The 13,536-nt window shown below is 37.8% G+C and overlaps 3 protein-coding genes across 5 annotated transcripts in view; 2 read left to right on the top strand and 1 right to left on the bottom strand.

Moving 5' to 3' along the window:
• Nucleotides 1-13,536, bottom strand: part of LOC118219963 (zinc finger protein 708-like) — a 235,537-nt gene that overhangs the window by 20,911 nt on the left and 201,090 nt on the right. The window contains exon 1 of one of the 2 annotated variants that reach the window (XM_035403501.1): nt 1,302-1,379. The exons of the other annotated variant lie outside the window; for it this stretch is intronic. The gene's annotated coding sequence lies outside the window, so the exon portion shown is untranslated. Of the gene's footprint in view, nt 1-1,301; nt 1,380-13,536 lie in introns of those variants that run through there. 2 annotated transcript variants of the gene reach the window in all.
• LOC118220427 overlaps nt 1-13,536 on the top strand; it is a 426,649-nt gene that overhangs the window by 348,740 nt on the left and 64,373 nt on the right. The window lies entirely within an intron of this gene.
• LOC118219967 (zinc finger protein 883-like) lies at nt 4,437-10,172 on the top strand. 2 transcript variants are annotated; one of them, XM_035403519.1, is made up of 3 exons: nt 4,437-4,702; nt 6,891-8,222; nt 8,727-10,172. In XM_035403519.1, the coding sequence occupies exons 2-3, from the start codon at nt 7,031-7,033 to the stop codon at nt 8,984-8,986; spliced, it is 1,452 nt and encodes a 483-aa protein (XP_035259410.1). In that variant the 5' UTR covers nt 4,437-4,702; nt 6,891-7,030; the 3' UTR covers nt 8,987-10,172. The 2 variants fall into 2 exon arrangements, with proteins under 2 accessions (XP_035259410.1, XP_035259409.1); XM_035403518.1 differs by having other exon boundaries at nt 6,891-10,172.

Here is a 13,536-nt window from a genome sequence, read left to right as displayed (position 1 = left end):
TATCAATGAAATATGGTTAACTGAGTAACAAAGGGGGCAATTACTTTTTCACATGGGTAATATGGGTGTTTGACCACTTTTTTAATTAAATAAATGAAATATTGTATTACAATATCGGGCATTTACTCTCACATATATCTGAATCCCGATCTTAACAAACATCAGTTAATATAAGTAAATGGACAATGTTTGGTATAAAGCAATTTCTAGATTTGTTTCATAAAAACTCATAGTAAAAATAATTCATTGATCTAAGAACAGAGTGCAACATTCTTAATACAGATTTTTTTTTCAAGTATCTACAGATTCAGAATGTGAGCGTCAAACTATCTGAAATAGAAGAGAGAATAATCTCTTGAACTACAATATAAAATAAAATTTGTGAATTCAATGAGATCTTATCTAAAGGAGATTATTCCTCTTTTCCATCCTTATTAAAGGTTTGGGAAGATCATCTAGGCAAGACTAGATAAAGATACATAGCAAATCATCTGCCTTTTTATGTAATGGGTTTTATTTTTCAATACAGAATTGAAATTTAAATCATTACTCTGGTTGATAAGCTGGGGGAAGATAACAAATCCGTACTGCTAAATATACATACCTGCTACTTCAGTGACAATAGCTCCTAAAGGTGCTATATTTAACTTTTTAACAAAGTCAAATATTTTTTAAAAAGCTAACCCACCCACAGCTCAATGTGCATATTAGCTATAGGCTACACGTTACCTTAAAGGAATACTATGCATCGTATGCTAAGGCATATTTATGATGCACTGCAAATTCAGTCTATGCACTTTTACCTCTATTTGTTAACTTGGCAACCACTTGCGGTGCAACTCGTGAGCCGGTGTCATGCTTTGGGTTGGGATTTGAGTTCTTCCTACTGGACACCAGATGGGGTTTCAAGTTGCTCCTTTACATGGCAATGTTGTGCTTAAAAATGATGCGAGTAAATGCAAAGAACGTGCAACGCAAATGCGGCTAACCCACAGCAGGTCGTTTAAATTAGCCAAATATTTTTTAAGCGAGATTTCTAAATTCTAAAAAGTGTAAGGTTAGGTGTTGTCGTTCCATAGACTGTAAATAAATAAAGTAGAAGCTAGTATTATGCTCATAACACCCGCCCGTCCTTTTTGTGGAAATCCATTATATGGTCACCCTAGGTAAACAAAACTAACTGGACGGTCAAAGCACCGAGATTATATGGGGAAAAATTTACCCCGATAACTCCGTTTAAGCACAATCGTTTATTTAGCGTGATGTAATGCAATTCTCGTGAGGGAAATGATCAAATGTACCTGTCAAAGCTGTGACCTCAGGACATAAAGCGAAGAATGAAGAGTTCAGCAAGAACAGCAGGAGAATCTAACTTCCGGTGTAGTTTCTCGACTGAGCTTCAAAATAAAAGCGCATTTTATGTTTGAAAACTATCCCTCATTTCTGCTCACCGTAATCTTGACGGACAGCGGTTGAATTTTCCTTTTTTTTCATTTTTTCATTGGCAAGAATAAAAATGTTCATTGTTTATTTCATATCTAAACCTCTCTCAACTGACCAAACATCATTTGATGTGCACCCTTGCCTTGGCCCTGTTTGCCTGACAAATATTTAGACATTTCAAACACACAATTTATATTCTTATTAATACTGTCAGAGAAACATTTAAAAATGTCTAAACTGTGCCAGTATTGTTGATAATGATGCAGATGATGATGATTATAAGACTGAATACAGTCACAAGTGACAATAAATGTTAATAATGTCCTTGCAGTTGTAAAAAAAAAAAAAAAAAAAAGATAGGTGAATACTGTATGAAGCATTGCATAATGGCCATATTGCTCAAAGATAACAAAGAATTAAAAACACAATCTTGTAATTCGTATTTAAAAAAACAACTCAAACACATATCATTGCTGATATTTAATTTCCATAATTTAAGAAATCAATCGTATAAACATTTTCCAATGATGGTAAATTACTCCTGAGAGTGCAAAAGTGAAATTAACTCATCTGAAGGTAAACAGAATCAGACGAGTTTAAGTCAATGCATTTTAAAATAAAATTCCTTAATAAAAGGAGCTGTAAGTACCATGGACTACAAAAGACCAACAAATTACAAAAACAATACGTCCACCTCACAGGGACTCATTTAACCATGCTTACTTCCACAGCTTTCCTGTTACAGTATTAGCTTTACTGTAAAACATGAAACGCGCAAACTTCAATAAAAGGGAGTTTGGAGTTGTTTCACGCTCTTTGTTCCATTTTCCTCTCCCTGGGCTCTCGCACAGGCTAGGAAGAGTTCGCTAAGACTGCAACGGAGCAAGGCGCGTATATCCTCGGCTACTGGCCACGGGAGGAACGAGGCGCTCCGAAGCGCTCTTAACATGGTTAGCGGTGATCGCAGAACCAGGAGAGCCACGCACGACCGACGCATCGCGCCCTTTTTACAGTCTCTGATCCTGCCTAGCAAGTCCCACGAGGCAAGCGACCTGCGACAATGATCAGCTGCGTGTTTTAGAACAAGAAAAGAGCAAACGGCTTGCTTAGCATGTGAAATGCACAAAATCTCTATGGTTAAGAGCCTCTGCCAAATGCCAAAATTATTTTTGAGGAAAGTGTTCATTATATTTGAATAAACGTATTGACAAATATTTTAAATAATATTTCTCTTAATATTATTCACCGTTATAATTTTACAAATGCAATTAAACTGTTTAAATCTAACATTCTAAAATCACCTTTATTGTGGCCGTGTTCTTTCTCATCCTACTCCCGTGATTAAGTTCAACTGCCTTCATTTAAACTTAATGATATATATAGTCTGTCCCATTTTAGAGTTTTACATATTCTGATGAAGACCTGACACTATGGTCAGTGGTTTTACAGAGATGGATTAAATAAAATCTAACTATTTTTACTGGGTCCAAGAGTTGTGACTGTTTATTGATCTTATCAAAGAAGGCTCTATTTTTTGCCATTTTTCTAATAAGTTTTCATGTCAAAATAGTAGTGAATTCTTTTGTGACATGCAGTTTTGTTGCAAACCTTTCCTGTTGCCTTGAAGTGCATTATATTGTTCTCCTGTGGTATTCCTTGCTGACTGTATTTTGGACAGACAGACATGACATGACACAAAGGTACCCAACAAGACTTACACCTAAGAAAATGTACAAACATCAAATGGGGAATGAGATAGAGGTGTAACAGTAATTAAAAGTAGAGAAGAGGTTAAAAGCAGGAGCATACTTCAGTCACATGTCATGAATTGCATGTTTAAAGTCCACAATTGAAATTAAGTTTAAAAGTCTTTTGCAGATTGTTCCAAATATAAGGTGCAAAATATCTGAAACCCATTTTAACAAATTTAGTATTGGGACGAGGGACTTTAAAGAGTATCACGTCCCTAGAGCGGACGTGATAACTGTGAATTTCTAATTAGCAGACAGCTGAGGTAGGAAGGGAGTAAACCGATTATTGCTTTGAAGATGAATATGTACCAGTGGATCAATCTGTGCAGATGTAAAGAAGTTAACCCAGACCATTCATATAGGAGACAATGATGGGTTAAGAATTTTGCACCTGTAATAAAGCGTAAAGCGTTATGGTAAACCACATCCAAGGCATGTAAAGCAGAAGAGGAAGCATGCATATAAAGTATGTCTCCATAATCTAAAACAGGTTTAAAAAAGTAGCTGTGATGAGTCTCCTCTTGATTTTGTAACTAAAACAAAATTTATTGCTAAAATAGAACCCCAACTTTGATCTCAGTTCCTTAATTAATTTATCGATATGCAATTTAAAACTAAGCTTATCATCAAGCCAGATTCCAAGGTAATAACAGTAACTAATATGCCAATCATGGTGGACATGTGGCTGTTAAACCAAATTGTTTAAATGTTTTCTAAAAACTCATCTCATGCGATTACTAGAGATTCTTAAGAATTTATCTTCAGAATGTGCCAGTGTCCTGGCTAAATTCCCAAACTGGCTCTCTCAACCTGCCGCCTAATCATCCCCTGCCATACTTCACATTGGTGGGTCAGGTTCCCCCTCATCTCTGTAAAACACATCTGATGAAAAAGACATTTCCAACATACAAAAATGCCAAGTTACTCACACATACAAAGCACTGTCTATAAGTCATTGCTTCAAATCTAGGCCTGACATTAAAAGCATTGAGAAATAATTGGGCAACGATACATGGAACAATATTGACTATCTTAGCTCACACAAATGAAACAAGCTGTATTCCAAAGCAATGCTACCAAATGCCTAAATTATTTCAACTACCTTGGCCGTTTTGTTTTTTTTTTTTTTTTTTTTTTACTTTATGGTTTTGTTTAATCAACCAGCAGAGGGAAGTAATACGCCTCGAAGCATAGACATATATCTTCTTCTTCTGGTTTTACGGCGGTTGTCGTATGAAAGCCGGAAATCGCCGTATGAATGCCGGAAATCGCCCAAGAAATCGCAATCTGAGGGGTACTTTAGAAACTTAAAATGTGCTTTGTTTTAAATCTCGTTCGAGAAACTGCAGGGGAAGTTGAATTCTGGCGAACTTCTATTGATGCACAGCGCTCAATCTGTACTACGATTTTTGATTCCCACAAATTTAACACAAACGCTGTCGAGAATTATATTTTATTAAGTGAAACAAACGATAGAATTTAAGTAATCTGAGTCATCAACGAATATGGTAAGTTTTCCCTATAATCTTGATGATTTTACAGTTCTGTTAGGTTTGGTTACTAGCAGGCGTCCAATCGGGTGCACTTTTCATTCATTAATGTTTCCACAAGATATGTTTGTTAATTTGGCAGTAGCTGCTAAAAAGTACGTGATTGTTCTTCTCTTCGTGAGATGGTCAGTAAGATTACAATGAATTTAAGATATCGCTGAACAACGACTGCACTGGCGTCACCCTGTATGACCCAACTGTTAACTAAATGGGAACGTGAAAATCGTGGAAATGTGCCGAACCGGGTTGTATCACCTGTATTGTCGTTTTTATGTATATACAGGATATAGGTTTTACCTCCAGTTACTTAGAATCTCGATAGTTAGGCTATACTCGCTGGTAGACGCTCAAGGAACGTTAGGTTTACATGAACTGAATTATTTGCGTGGTGGAAAATAATTAATTGTCATAAGGAATTGCCACAGTTAATTTTAACCTGGTAAGCTGGCTAGAAAGTAATAAATGCATTGTTAGCTAACTTGAGTAGGATTGTAAGCATCAAATAACCTTGATTGTAAGGCTAGCTTTGCTTGTTAGCTACCTACCGATGTTTTCTTGCAAGTCGTGTTTTGATTTTGAACGAATTCAACTGAACAAAACCACAATAATTTTAACCTGAAAAGCTGGCTAGAAAGAAATTAATTTATTATTAATTTTAGCTGGAACGTTTGTCATTAGAACAAGTTTGATTTCTTGCTAGTTGCTTGCTAGCTAACATGAGTAGGATTGCAAGCATCATTTATCGTTTATGATGGCTACCTTTGCTTGTTAACTAGCTACCAATGCGTTCTTGCAACATTAAATTTGTGTTTTGATTTATTATTTTAATACATAACATTAAATGTCCAAATTGCCCCAAATCGTTTCAGGCTAACTATTTGCTTTCTAGCTATGGTAAATTGTAAAATTATTGTAGTTATGTTCAGTTTAATTCCTTTAAAATCAAAATTCGTTCAAAAGCTCCCCCGTTTACTTCTATTTGTTGTCAGGCCAGTCTTGCCTGGACTAATATGGCAGCCACGTTGACGTATCGCAGCAAAGGGCCGAAGCGGCCAATGCGGCGTCTGTATATGTCTACGTGATAAGAGCTATTCGAATTCTTTAAAAGACTAAGGAAGCACTGAAACAACTTTCCTATCTTATCTACTTTAGCATAGGGTACACTGGACCGTCTTTTACGAAAGGAAAGGAGATAATGCTATCCCACAATTCCTTACGGCAGCAACATTTAAAGCGAAGCACCATTCGGCCGTTCACGAAAACAAACGATCAATATGACTGAGTTGTGTGGTGGTTCTTAAGCTATTGTATGCATAGGCTTATAATCAAATCATAATCAGCATATTAACCATAACACAATAATCTGTCTTAAGAAAAAGGGATATGAGACGTTTTTAGCCAGATTATGTTTTTAATTCAACATGTTTGAAACTTATGAATGATGATATGTACAGTAAATTTGTAGGCCTGTTATGCCTATCTTGCATTAAATTAATTATTTTCATACAATCATACTAATTGGGATTCATGTCGATAAATAATAGTGGACAGGAGGGTGAGCGTGAGCAACCATTCTCAATGTGACAACCATTTCGTTTCAGTTTTGTGACTGGTAGCCTATATTCCTTTTTTATTTCAATTCCGACCTTGGTAATGAAGTAACATTTTTACCCGGGTTGTCCACGTTTATATAGCCTACGTGAAACAACACGGTAAGAACGCATGGGGCGAAGTATCTAAGATGCGCTTTTAGTAGTCCATCTTAGGAACATTGTAGTTTTACCAAGGCAGACCCACGTCAATAACATCCGCCGTTGCATAATCACATAGCCTACTGTAAGTGCAGTCGGATTCTCTTGACACCGCGGTTGTCTTTTCCTAAGTCCTTTTGAATTCTCCTTAACATCTTTCCTTAACCTCATGACGTTTTCCATCGAGATCAAGGAAATGTGATTAGGAAAAGACAGGACATAATTTTTTTTTGACTATTCGGACGCAGCCCTGGTTCCCCCCACCTCATAATTCAAGAGTGGCCCCTGTGGTCAGTAAGGCATCTGCAGGACTGTAAAGAATGTAAGGAATGTGTCGGCTGCTGCAGTAAGGCCTGTTTGATTAGGACTAAATCCCTTCCCCCGTTTCCCTCCAGGAGCTGCATGTCTGCACACCTCTGATTATGATACAGGCAGGAGTCTGAGACAGGACACTGAGACAACACTACCAGAGCTCACTGAGCAGCACAGGATCAGACAGAAAGAAGAGGAACTCAGTGGACTGGAGTCTGTACACATGGCAGAGTCAGAGACAGAGTGTGCTGCACCAGGACTCAACACACTGGAGCCAGAGTGTGTTACAGCACACAGTGGGGTCAGTGATGTACACCACACACACACTTTACTGATAAAAACAGAAACTGATCTGGGCTCCACCCACACTGGAGAGCTTAAGACAGAGAGCCTCGACTATACAGAGCTGGGATATCTAGCCCATCTGCATTATGACCAAATCAAAGCAGAGGCTGAAGACGGAGGATACCTTAAACCTAACAATTTCAGTGACTTGCAGGATATTAAATGTGTTCTTATTAAATCTAATCAAGTGAAGTGTGAATCCAGTGAACGTTCAGTGAGTGATCTCATGAACACTGTGATGAGTGGAGTTGGTGTTGATCATAAAGACATGACTGAATCATGGCAATGTGCTTGGGAACCAAGCCCAAAGTGTAAAAAAGAAGAGATTCATGATCTGTTGACCCAATGTGAAGACTTAAATCATCACTTTGACAGAAATAATGACAATGCTGAACCGAAAATTGTCAGGAAAAGTAGAAAGGGTAATTTGAATTTCTTTCAAAACGAGACAATTCCCAGAAATAGAGGTAAAATTAAAACTGGTGAAAAGCCGTACAAGTGTACACATTGTGGGAAGTGCTTTCACCAAATGTGTTTTTTAATTAGGCATCAGAGAATTCATACGGGTGAAAAGCCTTTCAAATGTACTCAGTGTGGAAAGTGCTTTTCCCAGAAAAGTACTTTAAATTGCCACAATAAGATTCATACAGGAGACAAGCCTCACAAGTGTGCACATTGTAATAAGTGTTATAGATCCAAGTCTTGTTTAAAGAAACACCTAAGAATTCATACAGATAAAAAGCCATACAGGTGTGCACAGTGTGGTAAGTGTTTTCCTACAAAAACTCAATTGAAAATACACCATAGAAATCATACAGGTGAAAAGCTCTACAAGTGTACTCATTGTGAGAAGAGTTTCACCCGAAGATATGATTTAAATCGTCATCTGAGAATTCATACAGCTGAATATCCCTACAACTGTGGACTGTGTGGGAAGTATTTTTCCCAACTAAATGATTTAAGTATCCATTGCAAAATCCATGCAAGTGAAAAGCCTTACAAATGTATTCAGTGTGAGAAAAGTTTTTCCCAATCATCTCATTTACGTAGCCACCAGAGGATTCATTCAGGTGAAAAGCCCTACATATGTACACAGTGTGGGAGGTGTTTTTCTCAATCATCTCATTTAAATAGGCACAATAAAATTCACACAGGTGAAAAGTCCTATAAATGTACTCATTGTGAGAAGAGTTTCTCCCGAAAATATGATTTAAATCGTCATCTGAGAATTCATACAGTTGAATACCCCTACAACTGTGAACTGTGTGGGAAGTATTTTGATACAATGTCTTATTTAGATATACACCTGAGAATGCATACAGGTGAAAAGCCCTACAAATGTATTCAGTGTGGAAAGTGTTTTGCCCAATCATCTAATTTACGTAGCCACCAGAGGATTCATTCAAGTGAAAAGCCCTACATATGTGCACAGTGTGGGAAGGGTTTTCATGCAAAGTCTTATTTAGATATACACCTGAGAATTCATACAGGTGAAAAACCCCACAAATGTACTCAGTGTGGGAAGTGTTTTTCCCAGTCATGTCATTTACGTAGCCACCAGAGGATTCATTCAGGTCAAAAGCCCTACATGTGTACACAGTGTGGGAAGCATTTTGATACAAAGTCTTATTTAGATATACACCTGAGAATTCATACAGGTGAAAAGCCCCACAAATGTATTCAGTGTGGAAAGTGTTTTTCCCAATCATCTCATTTATATAGCCACCAGAGGATTCATACAGGTGAAAAGCCCTACAATTGTACACAGTGTGGGAAGTGTTTTTCCCAATCATCTCATTTAAGTAGGCACCTGAGAATTCATAAAGTTGAATAGTCTTTTGCGTATACCTAGTTGACCCCCAGAAAGTTGAAAAGTAAAACTCCTTTCTTAATGTGGGAAGTATTTTATGAAAGCATACTTTGCAAAAGATTTTGTGTAATAAGTGTTTCCAATGTGTTTTTTTTTTTTTTTTTTTTTTGCTTTTTTTTTTTTTAAAGCTGGTATTTCTACCAAAATCTCTTCATGTTGTTTTAGAAAGGAATTATTTGAAATGATAAGCATTATATGTACTCTGTGGAAGGTTTGTCACTCTTGCATCATTTAAATCTTGACCAAAAACACTTTCAGATATTTTCAGGAAGGATGTGCAAGTTTTTTAATTGTAGAAATGTGAGAAATAGTGAGCACAGTGGTTTGATAAGTTCATTTCATTTCATATGTTCATTTCATAAAATTTAGAGACCGACATTTGAAAACAATGTATGGGGCAAACTGGGGTCCGATTGTCCTTCAGTTCCAAGTGCTTGTGACCATTTTATTCTTTAGAAATTATTTTGTTTGTAGTCCAACAGGTGATGCATTCTGATGATGAAACTGACACTAGTGTAATTTGTTTGAAAGAAGCTATTTGAAAACTTGTTGGATGTAATGAAGAAACGGGGTAATGCATAGCTCAGGGCGACATAGTTCAGGAGGTAAGACTGATTGTTTGGCAGTCGGAGGGTTGCCGGTTCAAACCCCGCCCTGGGTGTGTCGAAGTGTCCTTGAGCAAGACACCTAACCCCTAACTGCTCTGGTGAATGAGAGGCATCAATTGTAAAGCGCTATATAAATGCAGTCCATTTACCATATTGGATACTTGTATTCTGAAAATGATCTTGACTGTACTGGCCTTTCAGTTCTGTTTCTGTTGATGTAGAACCTGCTTGTTGCATATGAATTGTTTACAAAATAATTTTACATTGTGAATATGCACATATGCCTGTATGCTTTATAAATGTCTGGATGAACTCTTTCACTGTTCAATGTCCTTCAGTGTGTCATTGTTTTCCCCTTTACTACCCAGTTTGTAAATGTAGTTACCTGTTGCACATTAACACTAATTGTGCAAGAAATAAATTTTACTCATGGGGTGTGGATTGCCCTAATCATTTGAAATAATTTCAGTTTGTCTGAACATGTGAACTTAGGGGAAAAAAAGTTCACTTATCCAAAAATAAATAACTAACTAATGTGAAAAGCATGGTGCAACCTGTGGTTTTTAAACTGAATCAGATAACCGTTTTGTAAAACTCATCTCATTCAATTACAAGACATTCTGAATAATCCATTTTATGATTCTGTTATTAAATTAGAATTTCATCTTGGAATATTTTTCAAGAGCGGATTTTTAGTCCCTGATAGGCAAATCTGGGCAGATGCTGGGCTAGTATTTCAAGCAAATGTAAAGGCAAAAGGTGATCTGAAGTGATACAATCCAAATTACCGTATTCCTAGGGGATATGTTCTACGGATGTAACATTGTAATGTAATGTACTAAATGTTCTAAATATTGAGGGGGAGCTAACGTTAAAATAGATATCGATAGCTAAAACAAACTTGTGTTTTTACAAGACGTGTCCATAACGCTACACAAAACATTGGCTAAAATACTAACACTGCAACATGGGGAGTCACGTTAATTCCCTGCTTAGCAACCGAGTGCAGCTCTCGCCAGGTAGTTTTCTAGGTTCTGTGAACATCACATTCATCCAGTGTACCGACAGCTATTAACTAGCTAGCTACGTATCATACTATCAGATATCACAGTTCATTCGTTGACAACTAGCTAGCTAACATTGACGTTAGCTGGCATATTGATAGGTAACGTTACAAATATAAGATTACCGTTCTTTCCAACCGCTGTGAGTAGGATAACTGACTTTAACTGACGTTGTCATAAAGGTTTTCCCGACCGTGAAAACCATAGACATGTAGCCTATATTTGGTTATGCTGAAAACTGCCTGGCTTGTTCACATTTTAGACACATGCGAGTGGGTAAATCTATCGCTGTTTCGGTCACAGAACTTTCGACACAAGCAAAATCGGAAGCGTTATCCTAAAATTTCTTCTTACCATTCTTATTTCTATAAGGATTATGGGAAGTGAAGTCCACAATGTAATCGGCTTGAGCAACCACCTCCAGCTGTTTACTACATATCCCATTTGTGCTTTCGCAAGCTCAAACTTCTCGCGGCCAAGGGCGTAAACCATTGCTACTGCGTGTTACACGGGAGAGGGATCAGTCATGGTTGGGGGGGACAATTCGAATCGAATTCGAATATATATATGTATATATTAATGTGTGTGTGTGTCTCTATGAGTGTTACCGTTTTCAAAGTCCCCGTCGCTACGTGAAACAAAAACAACCTCCTATCTAGCAACCTAGACGCTACAAATGGCTAGTTTTGACGAAGATTTGGATCGTGCAATACGGCAGGCCTGCTTGGTTCTTTCGGTCAATGATTGTAAAGATATACAAAGAATATGTTTACAACATTTGCTGTCTAACAGGGACGTTCTTGCATGTTTGCCCACCGGTCATGGAAAAAGTTTCATACACCAAGCTTGTCCTATCGTCTGCAGTGAGCTAGCGAGGTTAAACAGAGACCTAGCGTGAAAATGCCATGGTTTTGGTAGTGTCACCCTTGGTCGCGATAACAGAGGACCAGGTGAAAACCCTGCAGTCAAGGGGTAGCAGTAGCGTACGCCTGGCAAGATCCAACCCACAGACGAGAAAATAGCTGCTGGCTAGTACTCCATTACAACACTTTTGCAAGGGCACCGTCGCTGCATCCTGGGCTTAGCGCCGCCCAAGTTTGTTTTAAAGAAATACAAACAAGCAGGAGCGTTTTTCTCCTATACCAGAATGATAATGGATATGTCCACACTTCGTTTCAGCGCTGTTCCTCTTCAGCACATCTTCCCTGAAGGATTTCCACAACATGACTGTGGCGTCATTATCCCAACCTGCAGGGGTGATGCAGCAGCACCCAAAGCAAAACGAAACAAAAAACAGGGGAGACATAAAAACTACACATTGCTGTGCTTCTTTCTACATTATATCCAAACAGTCTTCACAAATGACACTTGTGTCAAGTCAAGTTTATCATCACAAAATATCAACTATTGGACAACAAGGGAAATTACTTATGAAGAACAAATTGGTCAAACACTTTTTATAAAATAAAATAAAAATCATACCTGTCTGTCCCAGTTATAGTGCTTTTTTCAGATGTCCAAAATCTGAATTACCAGAAGCAGAACTATAAACCACGCTATTAAAGACACTTTAAAATCGTTGGCTTACCAGCATTTATTCAATCCTTGAACACAAAATAAGCACCCACCAAATAACAATCCCCCAAAATCAGGAGTGGGGTTCCCGCAAGCACAAGGCTGCAGTTACAGACAATGGGGTTGGGAATTGAATATGCCCAGTTCCACACTGGGGAAATCTTCTAAATTTGATGGCAAATAAATGTGAACTTTTGGGTCATTGAAATGAAATTTTTATTTAAACATTTTCTTAAATGTTATCTCTACAAATGTATTCAGGTGTACTGAATAGATGTGTAGGGCTTTGCGCCTGAATTTTCTGGTGGCAAGCTTGTGGATTCTTAAAACAGATTTTGTTTTAAAACAAGCCCTACTCACAATGTGCACACTTCTATGGCTTTTCACCTATATGAATTCTCAGGTGTACATTTAAATCATTTAGACTAGAGAAACACTTATCGCACTGAGAACAGTAGGGTTTTTCACCTGTAAGAATTGTCTGGTGACAAATGACATTCTGGAATAGCACCTCCCACTTTGAGGACATTTGTAGGGCTTTTCAGGAGTGTGAATCTTCACGTTTATTTAAAGTAGATTTAGTATTAAAACACATAGCACAATATGTACACTTGTATGGCTTATCACCTGTATGAATTCTAAAGTGTGTATTTAAAGCACATTTTGTACGAAAACATTTGCCACATTGAAAACATTCACTGGGCTCAGGGGTGGCCAGTGGCATAGGCGGGCCGCCCCTGCCGCAAAATGGCAGAGGGGCGCCGCAAGAGAATGTTTTTTTCCCTCTAGTGGCGTCAACAGAGTACTGTCGCTAATAACCCAACCATTGCATCTTGCCACACTGTCAGCCATTATGTGGTTCCGACACTGACAAACCGGCCCTTCAGGAGCAGTCGGTGTGGCTCGACAAGAGAGCACTCAGGGTGCCACTGACACCACCGGAGTGAATTTACGAACGCACCCCGTCTGACACCGTGCGTTGCACAATTCCAACCGGTCAGTGCGTTAGTTGCGCATGTAAATAGTATGTCAAATAGTTTTTTTTTTTTTTTTTTTTTTAAAGACTGTTATGGCCACATCGGTGCTTAAGTGATAAGCTTATGTTAAATATTTTTTATTTTTTTTTAAATTTAAAAACTGTTACAGCCAAATTTTAGGCTAAGTGACGCTTATGTTCAATGATAAAAAGACATGTATTAGGAAAAATGATTGGAAATAAAACAATTTATTGATTTCTAATGCCCCCTTTTGATATTTCCATTCAATG

The sequence above is a fragment of the Anguilla anguilla genome, chromosome 2 (genome assembly GCF_013347855.1).
Source record: "Anguilla anguilla isolate fAngAng1 chromosome 2, fAngAng1.pri, whole genome shotgun sequence".
Taxonomy (NCBI): domain Eukaryota; kingdom Metazoa; phylum Chordata; class Actinopteri; order Anguilliformes; family Anguillidae; genus Anguilla; species Anguilla anguilla.
The sequence above is the reverse complement of the archived record's forward strand: the minus strand, read 5'-3'. Positions and strand labels throughout refer to the sequence as shown.

Coding starts and splice junctions, on each gene's coding strand:
- LOC118219967 (XM_035403518.1), top strand. CDS start 7,031: ATGGCAGAGTCAGAGACAGAGTGTGCTGCACCAGGACTCAACACACTG.